Source organism: Perca flavescens, chromosome 17 (assembly GCF_004354835.1).
Source record: "Perca flavescens isolate YP-PL-M2 chromosome 17, PFLA_1.0, whole genome shotgun sequence".
NCBI lineage: Eukaryota > Metazoa > Chordata > Actinopteri > Perciformes > Percidae > Perca > Perca flavescens.
In genome coordinates this window covers 6,772,460-6,795,373 of record NC_041347.1, presented here as the reverse complement: position 1 = coordinate 6,795,373, position 22,914 = coordinate 6,772,460, and the positions used below count along the sequence as shown (strand labels likewise).

Here is a 22,914-nt window from a genome sequence, read left to right as displayed (position 1 = left end):
AATACCATCTATTGCTGAGAACCTGCTGAGTCACCAGCCTAAGCAAGGTCTTTGATTGACACAAAGCTCTGATTGGAACAGTGGCAACCCAGCGTGCCGGGTTGGGAGCCATCTCACAGCCACAATACGACAAGGCCCATGGAAAGGACAGACTTCATCTAGTCCTGGAGGAGGTGTGGGCAGGTGTCGAGGAGGTGAGGACCAGCAGGATGGTAAGCATGAGGCAGCAGGGGGCGTGGACTAGGTGGGAAGGAGTGCTGGAGAGGAAGCTGACCTAGAATGACATCTGACAGGCAGAACCACAGAGCATCCAGTTCATGGTCCATGCTGTCTACCACATGCTACCCTGAACAGCCAATTCATCTGATTGTCTGTTCAGCTTGAAAACGAGAGTGAGGAAAGCAAAGGAACGACTTTGAGAGGCACACACAATGCTCCTTTCATTTTTTATCTCATCTGATCAATCCAATACACAAAAGAGCTGTCAAAACTGGCTGAAAGGGATTCTTTGCTGATTTTACTTTGCTGTGTCATAGTATCATTACTGTGTGTGCAGACTTCCTTCAGATATCAGTTCATTAGACCAGAGATATTCAACAGGGGGTCTGTAACCCCTAAGGGGTCCTCAGAGTTAGTTCAGGGGGGAGCCGCCAAATTATGTCTATAAAATAATTTTTCATTCAATATAAATTTTCTATATCCTTTTTTTAAATTAATATTTGCCTGAAATTATACATTAACATGAATCTAACATTTTAATAGAATAGACAAATTGTGAAAAAAATGTAATTTACATATTGAAGATAAGCTTTCTATGTCTACTGTGGTAGCCATACAGTTTCATCCATGCTGCCCAGTTTAATGCAACTTCATTTTATACAGTATGTGTAGTATGTCTTGTCATTGTATACGGTTACTATACCATGGTTATGAACCAATCAGACTGCTTGATTTGAGCTACACATCTTATAATAACATACAGTCCAGTATAGAGGAAAATGGTCTGTCTGTGGACTGCGGGAGAGGGAAGTGACTTGGTGCAGGGGGCGTAACTTGAAGTTGTTCCAATCTGAATAACGGGAGATGTCAAAACGAGATGTCGGCAAAGCTGGACCAGTCAGGATACAAGCATACTGGACCTCGACTCTGGAGGTGCAGAGTGGACGATGTCCAGCTGAACTGGACCAAACTGTTGACCTGCTGCTGCTGATCGCTGAAAGACAGGACAAATACATTTTTACTCTTCGTTTTCAATCATTAGTTTCTTTAGTATCACCATTTTCCTTTCATTTCATAATGATCTTATTTTGAAACATCATAATGATCTAAAAGGATGATTTCTGGAAAGAACTATATAATGTGGCACTTATTGTAGCCTGGGAACATTAGGACAATGTAAACATATAGTGAGTACAAACTTATAAGCCCACATGAGCTCTTCCATTGTTGAGAATGACCATGAGAACAACTGCTGACGAAGCTACCAACCACAACAGAACACACAGCAGAACCTCGTACACACTGCTGCTCTCCTGTAGAAACACACAAACACTTTACATCAACAACAATCTTAAAGTGAAATTTAAAGTCTAACAACAGTAAAAGAGGATACAACTGTTGTGGAAACAGCGTCAACAGTGATCAGTTGATAGCTGGGATCACTACAAGACAAGCTGCTGTCTGGAAAACATCTCCATCTTTATCTTACAGACGTTGATACAAGGCATTTTCCCCTTTCCTTTAGCTATCAACCATTAGCGATTCAAGCTGCCGGCCCCTTTATCATATTCAATAATTAGAAGGAACCATCGAGCTGTTAAGAAAGTAAAAGCTGTTAACATTAGCACTAAAAGTGTTTTTCCTCATTCATCTATTTTTCTTTAAATTGTATCAACGATATTACTGAACATAAACTCGAGACTCTCCTGGATAATGTCATAATTCTTATATGATTGTCATGGTTTTGTATGTTCTGTTTCCTGTTTTATTTTGAAGTCTGTCTTTTCACCCTAGTTATGTCTTGTTTTACTTCCTGTCTTGTGTTTCCCACCTTTTTTGATTACTCTGCCCAGTCCTGATGTGTTTCACCTGTTGGAGCACCTGTCTCTTGTTTTTCCTCATTATCTCATGTATTTAGTCTCTGTGTTGTCTTTGTCTGGTGTGGGATCATTGTAATGAGCCGACACCGGGCCCCATGCAGGATTATCAAGGTGGGACCCCCTACTACAGCACGTGATGACGGCGCAATGTCCATGAATAGGCTACCATGAATAGGACAGGATAGGATCATAGAGACACAGCATATAAAAGATGAGATGACTGACAAAATCAGGAGTAGCCTACGCACACCACAACAACAACAAAAAAACACTGGTGAATGTGGACCATAACACATGAAAAAACACACAAGGGCAGTCCCTCCAGGATTTCACTTTTTTTGAGATTGTTGCCGCCCAAAATGCCTGATTTCACGGGAGCTTTTGTAAAAAATTGCGATGTTTGTTGCAATGAAGTTGCAGAAGACAGTGAAAGTTGCAAAAAAAAATGTTTTGTATAGTCCTTTAAAAATAAAAAGGAAACTTTGGGGAGACTTTGGGTTTTGGGGAGAATAATATGAGCGTAACTGTCCTCAATTTAGGTCATTGTGTCATCTCATCTGCGTTTTTTCCTGCATCCATCGTGTGTGATTGTGTGTGTGTGTGTGTGTGTGTGTGTGTGTGTGTGTGTGTGTGTGTGTGTGTGTGTGCGTGTGTGTGTGTGCGTGCGGGGGAAATGGAGCAGCAGCCCCGCCCGCTGCAGAGAGCCGATAGGATTGAAACAGCAGCCGCTTCAGTGACTGTAGAGTGAAAAAACGTTACAGTGTACATTGATGTTAAAATGTTTACAGGTTGGCAGGATGGTCGGAAATGTTTTGCACGGTCTTTCGCTCTACGTTTTGTTGGTTTGTGTTCATAACAGAAACAAGGAAATTAATTTGACTCGTTCTCACTCCCGCTTGGTTAGTGGCTGCACGTGGGACTGCCTGGATTGTCGCGAGTAATGAAAATGCGATAGGGAGCCCCGGCTGTCAATCAATGTCTTCCAGTGATGCGGGCCCCTGATTGGTCCGGGCCTGTAAGCAGCGCATACCCTGCTTACCGATAGTTACGCGTCTGGTGTTATGCTTCATGTTGGGTTGTGTGCTGACCAGTGATGCCACGTAATCTCTAATCTGAGCACTTTTTTCAGTAACAAGTAATCTAACGCGTTACTATTTCCAAACCAGTAATCAGATAAAAGTTACTTATCCAAGTAACTGTGCGTTACTATTTTTGTCATTTTCCTTAGTAAAAATATATATTTTTGCTTTCTTCTTGCGTCTCAGGGAGTGAAGTCACGTATGCGACAAGTCACGTTTTCAGCATGAGGACAGGTCACGTGTACCACGCAGAGACACAAACGTAAACAACAATGGAGGGAGGAGAGAGATGCGCGCTTTCTAGCTGGAAATACAGTCATTATTTTGAGTTTGTGTCAGCTAAAGACAAAGGTGGCGACAAAGTGCTATCTAGCTACAAAAACACTACGTCAAATTTGAAGAACCATTTGGAGTTGCAGCGCTGCAGTCAAACTTACAGAGCAAGTCCCAGCAGGTGGTGCGAAGCAGAGAGCAGGAGGCCCCCCACCACCCAAACAACAAAAGCTGGACTTTGGTGCAAAACCAGTAAGTGGAGAGTTGAAGAAGTTGGTCGGGCAGTACGTTGTAGCGGAAATGTTTCCCTTAAACACGGTTGACTCGCTCTCTTTCGTGCCATAATAAACCAGATCCTACTACTGGCAACGCCGAGCTGCCTCACAGTAAACCGGTTGTCATTTTTATGTTGAGGCTGTAGTAGGGGTGTTGTCGGCAGTTACTTTTAAAATCAAGTAATCTGTAAAGTAACTAAATTACTTTTAAAATCAAGTAATCTGTAAAGTAACTAAGTTACTTTTTCAAAGTAACTGTGGCAACACTGGTGCTGTCTGTGTTTTATCTGTTAGTTTGGTGGGTCGGATGGGTTGTAATGCTTGCTGTTGCCATGGAGAAAAGTCAAGTCGAGTCAAGTCATATACAGTAGAACAAATCACCGTTCGCCAACAAACAACAATCACCTCTGTGTGAACAACTGGCAGTTGATTGGAAGTGCCGAGATATGTGAAAGCGGCAAACTTGTTTATTTCCAACCCGTTCTCACTCCAAACTCGTAAAATACCGACGTTCGGGCACTGGCTGTCAGCATCTGATACAACGTAAAAAGCACCCTTCAGCGTGTGTAGAACGCAGCGGGGAGAGCAGCAGCTACACAGGGTTTGAAGATGATGTAGCACTAAGAGCGACTATGGTAGCGAGTATTATGAAAGCCCGAAAATACGCATAGGGAGGTTGGTTGGGGGGGTGGATGGGTCAAAAAACACAGGACTTTCACCCAGGAGACCGGGGCTCGTGTCACGTTTCCTTAACCCAACCGTCCCGTTGTTCTTTTCCTAAACCCAACCATCCCGTTCTTGTCCCGCGTGTCATGGAAATGTAAGCCCACCCACAACCTTTTCTTTAACCTAACTGCCTCAATAGTGATGCCAATAGTCCCGACCAAACGTGTTTAGATCTGATGCTAAAGGAGACTTTTAGCGTCAATAACAACGCCAAAGGCACCTGACCAAGGGTCCATATTTTACGTGATGGGAGTGAGAGTGTGTTGTTATTTCTGTTGTCATTTTCAGCTGTAAGTGTAACGTCTAAAGATATAAAAGGTAAACACGGAGGTCAGACCTGTCTAACGTTTCTGCTGTACTTACTTTATGTACTGTGTGGCTTTGCTGGCATCTTTGGAAAACCAAAACTAGCAGTCACCAGTCCTTTTCTTTAGTCTGTGGTCCAAAAGGTAAATTAGTTCTCCAAACTAACAGCATTATGAGCTAATGAGCATTGTTATGAGCAGTTATTAATGAAATATGAAAGCATGAGTCATGCATTTAGATAATTGAAATAACAATTGGAATCATTTATGTTAAATTGTACATGACGCAGTGATTTTCTACCCAAAAGTTATTGTAAACAACTTTTTGACTGGTTCTATAGAATCAAATCGTAACAGAAGTTATTGCAAGACATTTTTTTATACAGAGCAGGTCTCCATACTCTTTAAAGATGTGTGAATCAGAGTGGAAGCAAACATCTAAACAATTCTTAAATAAAACGCCAGGGTTACTGAATTGGTCCAAAATTGACCAGGCTGTTGAAAGTAACTTGATTTCAGCTGCAGATTGTGTTCACAGTTTTCACCTTTAGCTGTTAGTCTGAATTTATTTCTGAAAGCAGCAACGACAATATTTTCACACAGGAAGTCTGTCTGTCACCTCGGCTGTGATGCTGCTGGGGGAGGAGGTAGGGAGGAGCAAGGTCGGACCTACAGGACAAGGCAATGAAAGCAGATGTTTTTAGTGCAGTTGTGTCAGCAACACAAGTCATGATGAAGGTATGAAAATAGATATAGCCATTGTTTATGGAGTTCTGATCTAGAGTTTAAAGCTCAATATAAACAGATTGGTCTTCACTAACAACACTTTTAACTAACAGGCAGAGTTCAAACTGTGAATGAATCCTCCTGCTCGACCATTATCCACTCTCTCTGTGTTTGTGTTGTACCTGCTACAGAAACAAGTGTAAGATTAACCTGTGCAACACCAGTAAAGATCACTGCGCAACATCAGTCTTCATCAGCTGTTTGACTACAGAGAGAACTGGAGGAGAAGCTGGTTGAATGCATCTTTGGATTTCCTGGAGCTCTCCTCTGCAGTCCAGTCCAGCTGTGACTCTTTATATTCTGATGGAGAATCCAAGTTATCAAAATCCTTCAATACTAACTTCTAACTTTTCTGATACAATTCCCCTTTTTGTTATTAAAGAGACACTATAGACCTTTTTCACAGCAGACATGTTGACATGTCATAGTAGGAAAAGCACAGGTGTATTCAAAACCATTAATGATGGCTGCATCCCACTTAGGAGAGGTCCTGCATGCTGACTCACTGAAATATCTTACTGGGACACTTGATGGAATTGAGCCATCGTTAAGGTTATCATTGTCAGCTGTGCTTTTCCTACTATGACAAGTCAACATGTCTGCTGTGAAAAAGGTCCATTATACTTTTTGGGATTTTCCCGTCTTTTAGTGTACTATATAGTTTTGTGTGTATGCAATAGATGTATAAAGAACAAGTCCAAATGGAGCTTTCTCTCCCACAGACAGTGCTTTTTCTCAACTGCCTGAAACGCCTCGCTCACATTCCTGTTAGAAATTCCTCCATTAGTGATGTCACTGATTGAGAAGCTAGCCCAGTTTTTGCTGCCCATAGGTGCTGCCTGAGCCCGCCCACTAGCTTATTTGAATTTGGTTGTCCAATCCCATAAGAGTGGGCCAGCTGACCAATCAGAGCAGACTGGGCTTTTCAGGAAGATGAGCTGCAGTATAAGAATCATAATATGTTTGTTGTGTGGAATTGTAGGCCTTTATTTGTATAGGACAGCTGAAGACATATGGGTATATATATGGGTCCCCGCTCTACCAGGTGAGCTGACCAGGAGCCCATAATATGTTTTTACACGCTTTGACCTTTTGTACAAACCCAAGAGTACAAATATGACACTTAAAAGGAGTACAATCTTTAAAATAATTTCTCACCTCTCTCAACAGTCAAAATGAATGAACCATCCCTGGAACCATCCAGGGATTCTCACTCTGCACCCGTAATGTCCAGCATCCGTCTCTGAGATGTTCAGTATGGTCAGAGAAACATCGTCCCAGTAACTTATAGCTACTGGAAACTCTGGTTTCTTCTCTCACTTCCGTCTGTAGAGATGAGCTGGTTGTTGCAGCCTGAGTTTGGTATTTGTCCTCGACCCCAACAAACTGGCAGTGCTTTGAAGTATTTGATGTCATACTTACAGGACAGAGTGACGTCTTCGCCTGTTCGACCATCAACTGGGCTGCTGTCACATTCACGAACTGTGAAGACACAAATAGACGCCGTAGATATAAGGTCCCACTTTGTGTTAAAGCTCAAATTGCTTAAAAAAAGCTTTTTGTTATAAACTCTAAGCTACATCTCTGTCCTCTGTTTTTGCTGAGCTGAAAGTCACAATTTCCCGCACAAGACAATAGAGAGTGAACTGATCTGACAGAAATAGAAGTAAAAACCACAGCATGTTGGTTTTGTGCCCTTCATCAGACAGCTGGTATCTGGGGGTGTTAAACTGCAGCTCTTCAGATGTTACTTTGGTTTGTTTATTGAAACAGAAATCACTCTTATTGACTGACAAATAACTTTCCAAAATACATTAGTAATTATAAGTGATATTAAAAATGAGTCTCTTTCAAAAGAAAAAGTACAAAAACGAAGAAAGAAATGGTTTGGAGGACAAATCTGTTACATTTAAATAAGGAAGGAACTGTTGGAGAAAATACTGTAGATAAACAAAAAAGAGTGAAGATAATTTTATTACTACCGCTACTACTAATAAAAAATGCACACGGTCACAAAATGCACATAGAGACAAAACAGGCTGAAGTTAAGGTTAAGTTTAAAGTTGAGTTCAAACCTCATGTAAAATAGTTTTTGCTCTTCTATTAATGAGTTTGATCACTTTGACCTGAAGTCACTGATAATGTGATTGATGAGTGAATGTAAGTTACCTGTGAGGAGAGCAAGGAGCAGAACGAGCTTCATCTGAACACTAACAAAATGTCTGCTGAGTCACCACAGCTGCAAGGTCTTACTGCGCATTTTCAATTCATATAGAAGAAAACACTATTTGGTTTGAGAAATGATCCAAACAAAACCAAATTAAGATGAAAGAAAGAAAGAAAAGAAAGAAAGAAAGAAAGAAAGAAAGAAAGAAAGAAAGAAAAAGAAATACATTTATTAAAAATTTCCAACCCAGATAACAGATATGTAAATCAGGTACGAGCTAATTTGTCAGAGTGTTGTCACTTTGTAGGACCCCCCCCTGAAGAAACCCTAACTACCTCAGCAACTATCTGGCAACAGTTTAGCGGTGGCCTGTGACAATCACTTAGCAAACAGCAAAGTGACTTCTACGTAGTCAGCTAGCAAACGTTAATATTCTTCAGAAACTTGAAGCTTTTTTAATTTTATTAATATTTTACTCATAATAAATCCAAACTATTAGGATCTGAACTATTTTGTAGCCTGTTAAAAATCGAAGGGGCTGCTTTTTTTTATTTTGGCACCTTTCCTCTCCTTTCTTCATCACTGACTGGTTTCGGGATCAAATAATTATTGGTCTCTCCCCGTTCACCACCGTACACATCTTTTCCGAAATAAGGTCCCATGGGGTCAACCCGTTCTCTTAATACATCCATGGGTCAACCGCGGAGTTGCAAAGGAGGGTCTGCCGAAGGTCTGGCTGCTCCAGTCCTCACTAAGACCAAGAAAGTGGATCACATCACTCCAGTACTGAAGTCTCTACACTGGCTTCCAGTGCCTCAAAGAATTGATTTCAAAATACTTTTACTGGTTTATAAATCACTAAACGGTTTAGGGCCAAAATACATTACTGATCTGTTACTACACTATGACCCACCCAGACCTCTCAGGTGGTCTGGGACAGGTCTACTTGTTGTCCCCAGAGTCAGAACTAAACAGAGGAAGCAGTGTTCAGTTTTTATGCTCCACATATCTGAAACAAACTCCCAGAAACCTGCAGGTTGGCCACAACTCTCAGTTCTTTTAAATCAAGGATGAAGACCTTTCTTTAATTTATTGTACTGCACTGTACTGTAAATCTAATTCTTGTATTTTATTGGTTTTTAATTTTGTATTAATTTCTAACTGCTTTTTAATGTTTTATGTAAAGCACTTTGAATTTAACCTGACTCCGCCAGATGGATTGCTTCGCATTTGCTCGGCATATCCATCTGGGAACTTTCCGTTGGAGAACTTTTGGGAAGGGGCGGAATACTGGTTAGCTGATTGGATGAACCATCTGTCTATGTTGGTGATAGACGGGCCAAATCAACCAATCAGATCCACGAAGCGTATGAAAATACAACCACAAGCCCGCCCCTGCTGCTGCAGGCAAAGCATAGCTCGTTAGCTCAGCATGCAAGCAACATGTCGGTAAAGGAGATTTGCCGTTTGTGTAACGAGAATTTAGGAATAAAAGACACCATTTCAGGTTCACGGACCATATTCCAAAAGAAGGATCCAAGAGAAAAAAAGCATTAGCGAGCGGCTAACAGAATTAGGGCTATACCGCTGGCTGATAATACTGGTTAGCTGATTGGATAAACCATCGGTCTATCACCACCTAACCCACCTCAAAACCAACGCTGATTGGCCCGGTCATTTGGCGAACGGCTCCAAATTTTCTCTACCTCAAGATGCCAGACTGATCTGCGAGAGGAAAACTGGAGCTCACGAGATCAGGATGGTCTCACGAGGCTACTCTGAATTTGCCCTGTTGATGAAATGTGCTCTACAAATAAAGCTGCCTTGCTTAGTCCACAGCATTCTGGGATGGGAGAAAAACGTGCTCTGGTTTTTTGGCATTTCTTTAAACCAATCACAATCGTCGTGGGCGGGGCTAAGCTCCGGACGAAGCCACGGTGCCTCTGCTAAATAGTCTCAGGAAGGAACTTGTTTTGGTGGAACATGTGTACGTTCAAAAGTAGTTTTAGTCGTGCAACAGAAAACTCGGATTGGACAGATAGTCTAGCTAGCTGTCTGGATTTACCCTGCAGAGATCTGAGGAGCAGTTAACCATAGTCCTCACAAATCCACCAGAGGTTAGAACGCCAACACAGAGACTGAGGAAGGGGACGGACATCTGGCCGAAATGAGTGAAATCCGGCTGAATTTCCATCGGCAATGCCGCAATCCCGGAAGTGGAACGTCGAGGATATAGACTAGAAGCCATGTGATCTCCATAACTTTTAATAACCATATTTCATACAAAATGTGACAGAAAAATATAATTTCATTCAGCAGATATTAAAGAGCATAAACACAGAGTGTTGCACCACTGCCTAAGGCTGCATATGTGGAAAGGTGCTCAACTGACTCAGTTAGAGAGAAGTTCCCTCAGTGCACTGGAAGGTCTGTGTGTCACGGACACATTTCTACATGGAGTGTATCCTCTAGCTGCACCATAATCAGTCCGTCCCTTTGAATACACACACACACTTATGGATTACAAGCAACTCTCCAACACAAACTTGTGTGCGCTTTCAGAAAAACACACAGATGGCAATATGTTCAGAAATTCTTCTTTACATAGCAATAGTTTGGTGATTGTTGCGGTATTAACCCAGATCTCATATGTGCACAACACAAATCCTGCATGATATAACATGAATTAAATGACAATGAATCTGTCATTGAGTACATTGAGTACAAGTCAAGGAGACTTCAGAGCTACAGTATGTGTAAGATCACCTAAATATTCTCTACTCAAAAGTTATATAAGGCTACAAGTTATGGCACTATGGCATCTCATACAACACCAGTGTGCCAGCTGACTGAAGACTTATACAGGGCCTAATGATTATCAGAAGAACCTGGATCATTTACTACAGAACCAAACATGCTGGAGTTCAGTATATCTTCAAATCAATCACTTTTATAAAGAACATTTATATATGCACAAGACATTCAGAAAGTTACAGATGTCACCATGAATTTTCTAGATGGATATTTCTGCAATAAACCCTGATTTCATGAGTTAGTTCCAGTAAAGAAGGACATGCTAATTAATTTTCCACAGTGTAAAGTCAAACTGTAATCTGCTTTATCGCACAGACTGGATCATGGGTTTGGTGTGCACACCGTCTTGACTGAAGGCAGGTCCTGATACTATATAGATTGTCGTTTGCAGAGACAGAGGTTATTGATTAGTTCCCATACTGGGGGAGGCCTGCAAACAGCTGAAGAAACCAGAGTCCAATATGCAAAGTTGTTGACTGGTGAGTTGATCACTTAATCCATCCATCCATCTTTGTCCGCTTATCCGGGGTCGAGTCGCGGGGGGAGCATCTCCAGCAGGGGACCCCAAACTTCCCTTTCCCGAGCCACATTAACCAGTTCTGACTGGGGGATCCCGAGGCGTTCCCAGGCCAGGTTGGAGATCCCTCCACCTAGTCCTGGGTCTTCCCCGAGGCCTCCTCCCAGCTGGACGTGCCTGGAGGGAGTCATCCTGAACCACCCAAACCGGCTCTACTCCGAGCTCCTCACGGATGACTGAGCTTCTCACCCTATCTCTAAGGGAGACGCCAGCCACCCTCCTGAGGAAACCCATTTCAGCCGCTTGTACCCTGGATCTCGTTCTTTCGGTCATGACCCAGCCTTCCTGACCATAGCTGAGGGTAGGAACAAAAATTGACAGGTAGATCTAGAGCTTTGTCTTCTGGGTCACTTAATGTACAGCGTAACTACACAATGTTGGTGTGTGACGTTCCTGTGTGGCTGCAGTTTTGACCCTGTTCAGCCAAACCTGTGCTAGTTTGGACAAGGCAACCACGGCACGGAGTTGAAATTACCACTTCAACTGAACTTGTTCTAAACCCCGGCTATTAGGAGTGGACGGAATGGATAAAAACCCGCCTGTGCAATACATGTCATTTTAGATCATGATAATGATATGTATCATAAGACAATAATGTTTGGGGAAAATCTATCCAGAAACTGATACAATAACCGGCCACGATTGTCTGTTTATGGCTAAATACCTGACAGCTTGAAGTACTTTATTACATGAATGCTAAAAAGTCCTGCTCATCAATGACCTCCTACAACCTGAGAGTTTAAGAGATAGCTACCACTAGACGGCAGGCTGACTACAGCTCGTTACAGATATATCTTGGTGGTGGCTCCAGTCTCCAGTCAGGGGGCCCCAGTCTCCAGTCAGGGGGCCCCAGTCTCCAGTCAGGGACGGAGCAGCAGCCCCTTTAGTTACATGGGGCTCTGTGACTCAGAGAACCTTTGAACAAAGCTGAAAACAACATGTATGAAAAAAACCACAAGTATCAGTGCTGCCTCCTGGCAGGAAACATTTAAAGGCAGACAGCTCATCAACATGAGCACCTGGCCAAACTTGTAAAACTTGAATTTGAGAATGGGCTGAGCTTGGTTAAAAAACAAACAAAACACACTTTAAAAGGGCCCTATCTTGCACCCGGCCCAGCGCAAAGCCCGACGCAGTTGTCAATTTCCCGTCCAGCGCCCGCGTCGTTTAAACAGCAAATGCACCTGCGCCCATCTGAGCGCCCATGGGCGTGCTGGTCTTACAGGGAGGTGTGTTCAGGTGCATTCTGGGTGCATTGCTATCTTGAGGCAGCGGAAAGTGATTGCGCATTTCATTGTTATTCTAACAGCGCTTTAGTAAAATGCTCCTAGGCTTGTGCACAGCGTGCGCACACTATGCTTGTTACACACACAGGGACGCACAGCAGCACACACACATGCAGAAGATTACAAATAAAATATTACGGTGCAAATCCTCCATAATAGCAATGCTCCAAGGTCCAAACGCCTGGCTTTTAAAGGGAATGGGAGATGATCTCTGATTGGTTGATTGTTGTTAGGCCCAAAACACACGTCTGATTAATGAAGACACTAAGAACAACACTTGTTTCCGCCGTCAAACTAGCGCCAGGCGCTCCACGCCGTGCGCTGAGATCATTAAAATAGGGCCCTAAGTTGCATAATGGCTTTACATTTTCTTGGGAAATTGTAAAAATATTTAGTCAAACTTGTAATTTGTCTCCAGGCCTGCCACACACGCTGGTGTTAGTCAAACGTACACCTGTACAAAGAGCCCAAACCCCTGAGCGCCAACGGTATGATGTTGCAGAGTTTTGTTAAAGACATTATTTTGGATTAGCTATGAGACTGTGGCTCTGTGTCCACAGCGGTGTGTCCATCTGGGTCTTGGTGAATGACTGCACCGCTAACATGGCTGTGTTCAAAGGTCTCGGGACCACGGCCATCACATGGCTCCTCCGTTTGCCCCGCGCCCTCTTCGTCCGTCTCATCTCCTCTTTCTAAAAAGCTGTGCCGGTCCCACAGTTCCTGGCCGTCACACACTTCGATCCCAGAATCCCCCGTGAAGCGCCGGTACCTGCCCGGTGTCGAGTCCTTGTTGGGGTTGTGAGCGCCGTGAGCGTGGGTCTGCTCCGTGACCTCTGGAGTAGCAGGGAGCGCTGCATCAGCATTGCTGGGGTCGGAGATCGCCGAGTGGGGCCCAGGAGATTCCTCAGGTGGCTCTGTGGGTGGAGGCGCTGACTGAAGAGGGGTGTAAGGAGGAGGAGGCGTGACCGGACGGCCAACCACCTCTTCATAGGCTGGCAGCAGGTATGTGGGCAAGAATCCTGGGGAGTAACAACACAGACCAGTATGAGAGATGACACATACAGCGGTGCTGGAACGATTAGCGCTGCTGCAATATATATGAGATTTTTAGCAAAATGTTTTTCAGTTACAAGGCTGTAGTTACTTCTACTTCGTCTTTTTTTTCTCCAGGTTTTTGTCGCTTTTTTTAAAGTTTGTCACCTTATTTTTGAAGGATTTGTCATTTGTTTTGACCTATTCTTGCCTTTCTTCCTTATTTTGTTCTACTGTCTTTTTTTCTTCAAAGTTTTTGTCACTTTTTTCAAAGTTTTTTTCTGCTTTTTCAAAGTTTTTTGTCAATTTTTTTGAAGTTTGTCGCTTATTTGAATTTTTTTGTCACTTTTGTCCATAGTGTTGCCTTCCTTCTTTGTTTTTTTTCAAAAGATTTTGTTAGTTTTTTCGACCTATTCTTGCCTTACTTCCTTCTATCTACCGTCTTTTCGCCTTTTTTCCATCAGCATCTAAATGTGTTCCAGACACAAGGCTGTTTAGTAAATCTATCGCTGACATCGCTGTTGTGTTCCTCTTTATACATGGCTTAAAAAAACTGTTCAAAGGGGCTACATTATTGAAAAATGTTTGAGAACCAGTGATATAGGGAACCAGGATTATAGACTGAACACCCCCAGGCATTGCCACCGTTTAGCAGTCTGTTATTGGTCGTTTGAAAGTAGGGCTTGGGCAGCTTATTATGCAGGGCGACGATTTTGAAAAATTATCTAATTGCGATTTTTTTTAACCACTATTGCGATTAGAATTTAAAATGCGATTATTTTTTAAGCTCTTTATCGGCTGTATTATTCAACAAAGACAATAACAATAAATCTTATATAGTTTGACCAACACACTATTAGATAGATTAAACATAAAATAGTCTTTCCAATTGGCCAGGCCTGTATGTTATGATGAAATTCAGTGATTTATATGAATGACATATTCATTTACTTATAAACTACTTTAATCACAGTGACTAATATGTTAAATGCCTTGTAAACATGTGATAATTGACGACATAAAGCACTGACGAATGAGCCTGGTGTAAACATGAATATGAAAGTCTGTAACAAATCACAGTCTGTGAACTGTATTGGACAGTCTTTGAACTTTGAATGTGTATATGTGCACAATGAGTAGGAATGGGTCTCTAGAACTGGTTCTATTAGGACCCGGTTCCAAATGTCTCAAAACACGAAAATCAATAAGGTCCGAGCTTATTGATACTGCTATCGAGACTAGTGGATCATATAACGTTATGTCTAAAAATAGATAAGTACCCGAATCGGAAAAATGATTTATGAGCATACTAGCCTCCTCACTGCAAATCATCCAAAAGACATTGACGGACTGGCTACACAGTGTCCCAGAAATGATAGTGATAAACCATAATATCGTTGACAAAAAACGCACTTGATTAAAAAACAAACACGACCAAAAACAATAAATAAAATGGATGTACCGTGAACAAAATTGCACTTCAAAAAATATTAAACATTAGGCTCAGACATAAGGGTTAGGACCTTTTGTAAATAAAAAGTGCAAAAGATGCCTCAACAGGCCATATAAAAAAGCTTTTTAAAAATAATTTCTCCAGCATAAATCTTTGTTCAAATAAAGCAAAAGTGAATTGCAGTCTATGTCCACAGCAGGGTGTGCACCAAGGACGAGAGAGAGAGAGAGAGAGAGAGAGAGAGAGAGAGAGAGAGAGAGAGAGAAAGAGAAAGAGAGAGCGGGCATTCGTCGAAATGCCGGCTTTTTGTTGAAATGCCGTCTTTTCGACGATACTAAAGGGCAGCATCTCTTTAGCAATGAAGCGAACTACACTGTCTGGGAGTGCACACCATTTTGCACTGTCCTGTTTGTACTTTGTCGACTAAACGCCCCAGTGATTGGGTACTGTCGGGAAGACGGAGACGGCCCATCTGTTGTACTTTTTTTCCAGCTCGGATGATTGTATTTCAGGTTCATATGCATGTTTGTTGTGTTGCCGTGTTTAGTTGCTACTGTTTTACAACAAATGCGACATACCGGTTCGCTCAGGTTAAGTGGTTCACCACGGCCATTCGGCTTGAATCTGAAGTGCTCCCACACTGCAGCTGTCGCGTTTGGCTTTGAAACCAATCTTTTTTTTTTTTTATTCCTCCAACTCTCAACTAGAGTTTTCTCCTCACGCGGATCTTTTGCTGCACTCTGTGGTAGGCTACGCCAGGAACCCCGCCTCCCCACAGAGATCATGCGGCTGACAAGTGACTAGAGGGTTCACATTCACATGGATAACATTTTCCTATTCAAAACGGCAATTTTTGCCGAAAAGCGACTAGTTTGCAGGTATGTACAAACATGTTTTGATGTGTGTCTGAGAGGTAGAAACTAACTATGTGTGGCATGTGTAGAGGCAGTGGAATGGCAGCATACCAGACAGCTACTTACTGAGATAGAGGGGTAGCTGAGAGTTGTTGTGAGCCTCTCTGTATGCAATCAGGTTGATTTCATTCTGCCGGCGCTGCTGCTGGAAGCGCTGCTTGGAGCGCCAGTGATGAAAAACGCAGCAGCATGTCAGGATAATGATCACAGTCCACACCAACCAGAACCCTGCAGGGATGTACCAGAACACACTTGATACATAGCTTGACAAACGGTACAAAGTTTTGTCTTTTTTTTGTCTTAGCTTGAGTACTGGCAACAAGCATAATATACATTTTTTACTATTGTTTTCATTGACAAAATAAGCCAAACCTCTCAACTGCATCACTCTTTCATGTTGCGTCACATAAAAAATAAGTATAATAATTATTATATTATTATATACATACATACATAGTTCACACTACATGACTTACCCTTATTTGCTATTATCATATTATTACCCTGATTTTCCACCCCTCGACAGTTTTTTACGAGCTAGTCTGGTTGTATTTCCAAGCTTTAAAAAGAATATGTTTACGGTATTTAATATCTAACAGGGACTTGATAGTAGGTTTGCCGACTGGTTGTGGAAAAAGTTTTATATTCCAAGCGTGACCTATCGTCTGCTGTGAGCTAGCGACGTCAAACAGAGATGTGCCGTGAAAAAGTCATTGATTTGGTTGTGTCCCCTTTTGGATTGCAGTAATAGACGGCCAGCCGAAAAACCAGACCTTCAGTCAGTTTGGGAAACGCTAATGACGTTACATCCACGTTGCAGGCTTTACAGCATACATCCATACATCCCTTGGATGTATCATAAGATAATACTAGGGGTGTGACGAGACGCTTACTCCACGAGACGAGACACATCCCGAGATTGGGTTCACGAGAACGAGACGAGATTTCTGGTCGAGGTGAAAAGTTGTCTCGTGAGGCGATGTGATGTCAGCGTGATGGAGCGTGGAATTACTATTGAAGATCCCCCTGCCACTTTTAAATCATTTGTGTGGCAACATTTTGGTTTTCCTGCGGAAATAATAAACGGCGAAAGAGTGACAGACAAGACGAACACAATATGTAAACTTTTCACCTCGACGAGAAATCTCGTCACATTTTAATCTCGTCACACCCGTAGATAATATCATGTATTAATAGAAAACATGGTGAATTACAACCATTAGCTATATCCATTATTACAGCTACAGGACCTCGGGAGAACGGTCATGTGAGCATGTGAAGTGCAGGGCGACATGGCGGGTCTGCTCGGCCATTATGCGCGTTCATCATACCTAGTTTAATAACTCTGGATTCGGCTACTAGTGAATGTTAAAAATGTTAAAAACATGACGTTTTAAACGAGGACCCTTTAAGTGTTCGGGCTGGTAGGTTGATGTACCCCAAAAAAAATGATCCGCTGAAATATAGAAGTTTCTGTCGCCATGCAAAGTCTATGTGAAAAGTCTTTCTGGGCCATAGGGTGCAGTTCCACCCTTATCCACCATGGGGGTGGCTTTAAGACATGGCGCTCTTCCTGGGGGCTTGCGTGTAGCCTGCTCGAGGTAGCCCATTTCCTGATTGATTCTACCGCCACTCCAGTGGAGGCGCTAATGAGCTAGATTGCTACACACAGTAGCAGAAGAAGACCAGCTACACACAACGGAGCATACACTGATCACACTCAGCATTCTCTCGGTTCAGTGACACTACTTGGGTTAATTAACCGGCTCTTCGGTCAGTCAACACTAGTGTTGAAGTACTGCCAGTCAACCTTCTCTAACTTAGCAACAGACAGTCAAAAGATAGCATGGCAAATGCAGATGCAGGAGACCCATCAACAGAACTTGAACCCCCGCCTCTTTCACTGAAGTCGCCGGTGTGGAAGTATTTTGGATTTCCAGTGAGTTTGCGTTGTCGACAAAAAAAGCCACAGTTTGCAAGCTCAGCTATGTGCGTGTACCATATTCTTCCACTGGCAGCACGACTAACATGGCAGTTAATCTGTGTGGTATATGTTCAACTGTTCGGAAATAGTTTGTTAAAGATCCTATGACATGCTGCTTTTTGGATGCTTTTATATAGACCTAAGTGGTCCCCTAATACTGTATCTGAAGTCTCTTTTATATAGACCTTAGTGGTCCCCTAATACTGTATCTGAAGTCTCTTTATATAGACCTAAGTGGTCCCCTAATACTGTATCTGAAGTCTATAGACTTTAATGGTCCCCTAATACTGTATCTGAAGTCTCTTTTATATAGACCTTAGTGGTCCCCTAATACTGTATCTGAAGTCTCTTTTATATAGACCTAAGTGGTCCCCTAATACTGTATCTGAAGTCTCTTTTATACAGGCCTTAGTGGTCCCCTAATACTGTATCTGAAGTCTATAGACTTTAATGGTCCCCTAATACTGTATCTGAAGTCTCTTTTATATAGACCTTAGTGGTCCCCTAATACTGTATCTGAAGTCTCTTTTATATAGACCTTAGTGGTCCCCTAATACTGTATCTGAAGTCTCTTTTATATAGACCTTAGTGGTCCCTAATACTGTATCTGAAGTCTCTTTTATATAGACCTTAGTGGTCCCCTAATACTGTATCTGAAGTCTCTTTTATATAGACCTTAGTGGTCCCCTAATACTGTATCTGAAGTCTCTTTTATATAGACCTTAGTGGTCCCCTAATACTGTATCTGAAGTCTCTTTCCCGAAATTCAGCCTTGGTCCAGAATTACAGCCACTAGGGCCAGTCCCACAATGAGCTTTACTTAGGACACGCCATTTCTGTGTCTGTAGCTTTAAATGCTATTGAGGAGGAGATAGGGGAGGGGGGCAAGGTGGAGGGTGGGCCATGCTTCGCTTGTTTGCAAGTCATGATGTCTCTCTCTCTTTGGTGGGCCAAGCAGAGAAAGGGGAGGTAACCTTTCTCCTTATGACCTCATAAGGAGACACCTTATCACCATTTCTAGCCACTGGGGGACCATAGGCAGGCTGGGGGAACTCATATTAAAATTAAAACACCTCATAAAGTGAAATGTTCATGCCATGGGACCTTTAAGACACGTAATTGTTCAGAGAAGACTTGAATGTCATGTGCAGTTACAAAAGAGAAACTAGATGGCAGGTTATTTTGCTTAAGTTTCCAATTGACTGAAGATATAAGTTATTGTTATATTATGTTGTTAATAAATGTTTTAAATTTGACATTGTAGTGTGGTGCATTGCGAACAAAGGTCATATATTAAATTGCATAAAGTCTAGTCTAAAAATGGCATAGCAACCTGTGCTTTAAAATAAATAAATGTAAAAATCGAGAATCGAATCGAACCGTGACCCTTAGAATCGAAAATGTAATCCAATCGAGGATTTGGAGAATTGTGACAGCCGAATGAGGAGCTGATGTTTTTATAAAGGTCAGGACTGACCTTTATCAAACATCAGCTCCTCATTCTGCGTCCCCTTCTGTTGCATTTCAGATTTCCTTTACTTTCAGGGTTACATTTGTTTGATGAAGTACAAATATAGCAAACGCACATTGTGTAAGCTGTATGGATTATTTATGGACACATTTGTGTGCTTGTAGTTCTGTGTGCCAATAAGAGAAACCATTCAAACACTTCAGAATGAATAAAGATGAGGTGGGTAACTCACACCACAGTTCATAGTAGTAGCTGCAGCACTGTGTCTCTCCACAGCAGTGACCCGACTCACAGATGTAGCTCTGGTTGTTTAACCCCAGGCACACCAACTTGGCCTGTAAACACACAAACATACCACTCGGTCACAAACACTGGGTTGAAGAAGCTACTGAAAGAAACAATCTCGTTGCTTAATGCTGCTCTGCATGTTTCAGTAAAATGAAACATGCTGTGTTGATTGCATGGCTACATGTACTAAATGCGGATACAGTTAATGTTAGAGATGTCCCGATCATGTTTTTAGCCTTCCGATACCGATTTATAATCATCAATGAGCAATATCTGCCGATAGAGGGCCGATCATTTTTGTCTCGTTTTGTTTAGTTATAGCCACTGATATGGCTGTGTAAAGTATTGGCCAGTTTGCCTATTTGTAGTGTGTTGGGATCTCCACCAGACGACAGTGTAACTGTTCTTATACCATTTTCCATATATGTGAGTTTTTGAACTGGAAAATCTGCTAATGAAAGACATTCCCTTTGCAAGTAGACAAATATGCATTTGATTTGTTCTTCTGGTGCGTCACATTTGAAGTCAAGAACGCACCGGACAACATCCACGTGCTGTATTCAGTTGATATCTTCGCTACTAAAGTTAAACTCACCTCTGCTCTGACCGCTCGCTCTGCAAGAAACAAAGTGGGATTCATAATAACGCATCTGTTCCCGGATTTCAAAACACACCATAATATAAATTTTATGCGAGAAATGGGCTGTGCAGTTGCGGAATCTGTCCTTATTCCGGTTATAACGGTTAGTTTAAAAGACTTTTTATGGGGTTTTTGAGAGGCAGAAGCCCCGCTTCTCCAAAGTCCCCGTGACGCTACCAGAATACATTGCATGGCTGCTCCTACAGAAATGAATGGAAAGGACAGTGGACACACCGGGACACACTCCCCAGAAGGGGGGTGGTCTCTACGGCGTTTAGCCAAGAAAAAGTGAGCATCATGCGGCGATGACAGTTAGGACAAGGCACCAAAACGACTAGTCATTGTTGCTTGTGTTACAATCTGGCGTTTGGGTGCTGCCTTTTCAGCCCTATTTCTCCTCGCCAATGCGCCGCTGGGTTACGACTTTTGTATGCAGTACCGTGCGCGCGCCTGAGCGACCACGTGTGGCTTCTGGGCAAATGTCTTGCTGCTTCCTGTTTTTCTTGGGCACGCTCAATCTCAAAACGGTGTGCGCTGTTTTTCTACAGTTTCCTGGTCGAACGACATGTTTCCTCCGAATGATGTGCAACTGCTTTGAGATGTGTTTTGTTTGAGAGTTTTGATAAATAATCACCAATAATTAGGATACAGTGACTAAGTGGGTAAAGGCAAATAATAAAACAGCTAGTAAGTCAGGTAAGTAAAAAAAAAATGACATCACTTTACTGTAATGCAGCCTTTAAAACCAGGAAAAGACAACACTTATGTCATATCACAATATTAGGATATCCAAAATTGAACAGGATTTCTAACCTCATATATCGATGTCGTTATAATATACAAATATATTGTCAAGCCCTACAGCATTCTGACAAAGTACCAAAAACTGGGTAATTTATGAAAAAAATATAAAACTACTTACCATAACACTTTCTTGCATCGCAAGCACATAAGTGTTTTTAGTAAACCTCTGAAAATGTCATTACATTGAGGAGACAGTGGTCAAACTATTTGCCACCCAATTTAAGCATAACACCCTTATTACTTGTTACAATAAATATTACCAAACACACCCAAAGTGCTTTGATGGATACATAATAAAACAAGTTATGCATATGCATAAAGTAAAATTTTACATAAGGTGTTCAATTTGCAAAAAGAAAAATACACTAAATAGCTATATATATCATATAGTCCTGCCCTCTCCAACTTCATCATCAAAATAGTTTCAGCTCTAACCCTAAAGTCTTCGTTTTACAGCAAACTTAACCAGCTTCTATAATTAGATTCCAATGTCTCACTTTCGGTTTCCAAATGTGTAGGCAGTGCTTACAGACCTACTTCATATTCCACCATATTCTGTGACTCGATTATGAATGCCAGCTATATTGCCGGTGCATAAATACCCACCATGACCAAATGCTCTATTTTGATATCTGTATAACCACACATACTGTACTTATCTAGTGTCACTTGGGTTATAATGTGACATATTATATAACTTGGCAGTAGCCTACTTCGTTCACGCATTAGTCTTTTTCCAGAGTCACAACAACAGTAGCTATCACTAAAGTAAAAAGTATGTCTCAATAGATTTATTTATTTAAAAGGATGTAAATAATGCGGTGTTAAATGTGTCATGTCACTAGCTACTTTAAACATACGACTAAATATTTCAGCATTCATTTTTAAATCTTATTTATAGGCTTAATATGGGACCGTCATATACAGGGTTATAGTATGACAGTCCTTACTGGTTCAAGAGTTATATATCGGCAGATCATCCGTATTACTTTGTGTAAAACTAATTTAAAACGTGTGTTATTACCCATCCTTGCTAACGTTACCCAAGTTAGCTAGCCTAATCTAATTTGCTATTTTAACATACTGCTAAGTTACTGCTAACTTTAGTAAAGTTAACATTACCCATGTTTCTGACTGCTGGGGCGAAAACGAACACTGGCCTACAAGGAAGGTAACGTTAGTTTAAAGTTTAAAAATCCCCCAATCTTCTAGTCAGCAACCAAAATAATGAAAAAAAAAGTTACTTGATCAGTCAACATCGGGCTCATTCGTTTTAGCCAATAGGCTAACGTTAACTAAGTTAATGTAGCTAACGTTAACCTAAAAACAAAACATCGGCTAAATTATAGTTGTTACCTCTGCAACTGCGGTCGCCGTCGCTGAATTTTCTTGGCCAGCGTTGAACTTCACTGACCCCATTGCCAAAAATATTAAATACTAATGTTTATTAACCACTAAATTGTTATTTAACCATCGCATTGTTAACAAAAAGTCGGTCTCAGTGTCTAACCAAAACAAGTCCAACTTCAACTTCCTCATCAGATCGCTGTTCCTCTCAGCCATTGGTCCATTCATGAACGTTGTCGTTTTCTTGGACAGCGATTGGCTCTTTCCGTCGTCACTCTGAAATGGTGCTGGACGTGTGCATCTTTTATCACAACAGTAAATCTTTTCAAATGAATTCAGCGGGGCGATTGAATAGGAAACATAATGTCATTATCAATAGGCTGTGTTTGGCAAGTTAACGTACTTCCAAAATGTAATTCATTATAGATTACTAGTTACTGCCAATTGAGAGTAATTACTTATATTACAATATGTCTCTGGATTGTTATGTGTGTGGGTTGCACACACGAGGAAAATAGACCTATCTAATTGCGATTATTTTGACTGATATTGCGATTGCGATAAGATTCACGATATTGGAGGGAATGATCGTTT

General features: G+C 41.7%; 1 protein-coding gene across 2 annotated transcripts; it reads right to left on the bottom strand.

The window, feature by feature from the left end:
* Window positions 1–12,541: 12,541 nt before the first annotated feature.
* wbp1la (WW domain binding protein 1-like a) lies at window positions 12,542–22,508 on the bottom strand. 2 transcript variants are annotated; one of them, XM_028603864.1, is made up of 4 exons: window positions 22,330–22,508; window positions 19,474–19,576; window positions 15,853–16,014; window positions 12,542–13,406 (listed from the first exon to the last, which is right to left on the bottom strand). In XM_028603864.1, the coding sequence occupies exons 1-4, from the start codon at window positions 22,390–22,392 to the stop codon at window positions 12,916–12,918; spliced, it is 819 nt and encodes a 272-aa protein (XP_028459665.1). In that variant the 5' UTR covers window positions 22,393–22,508; the 3' UTR covers window positions 12,542–12,915. The 2 variants fall into 2 exon arrangements, with proteins under 2 accessions (XP_028459665.1, XP_028459667.1); XM_028603866.1 differs by lacking the exons at window positions 19,474–19,576; window positions 22,330–22,508 and adding an exon at window positions 16,263–16,706.
* Window positions 22,509–22,914: the final 406 nt, after the last annotated feature.

Coding starts and splice junctions, on each gene's coding strand:
- wbp1la (XM_028603864.1), bottom strand. CDS start 22,392: ATGGGGTCAGTGAAGTTCAACGCTGGCCAAGAAAATTCAGCGACGGCG. Junction 16,015..19,473: donor CTACTACTATGAACTGTGGT/GTGAGTTACCCA, acceptor ACATCCCTGCAG/GGTTCTGGTTGGTGTGGACT. Junction 13,407..15,852: donor TCAGCTACCCCTCTATCTCA/GTAAGTAGCTGT, acceptor GTTACTCCCCAG/GATTCTTGCCCACATACCTG.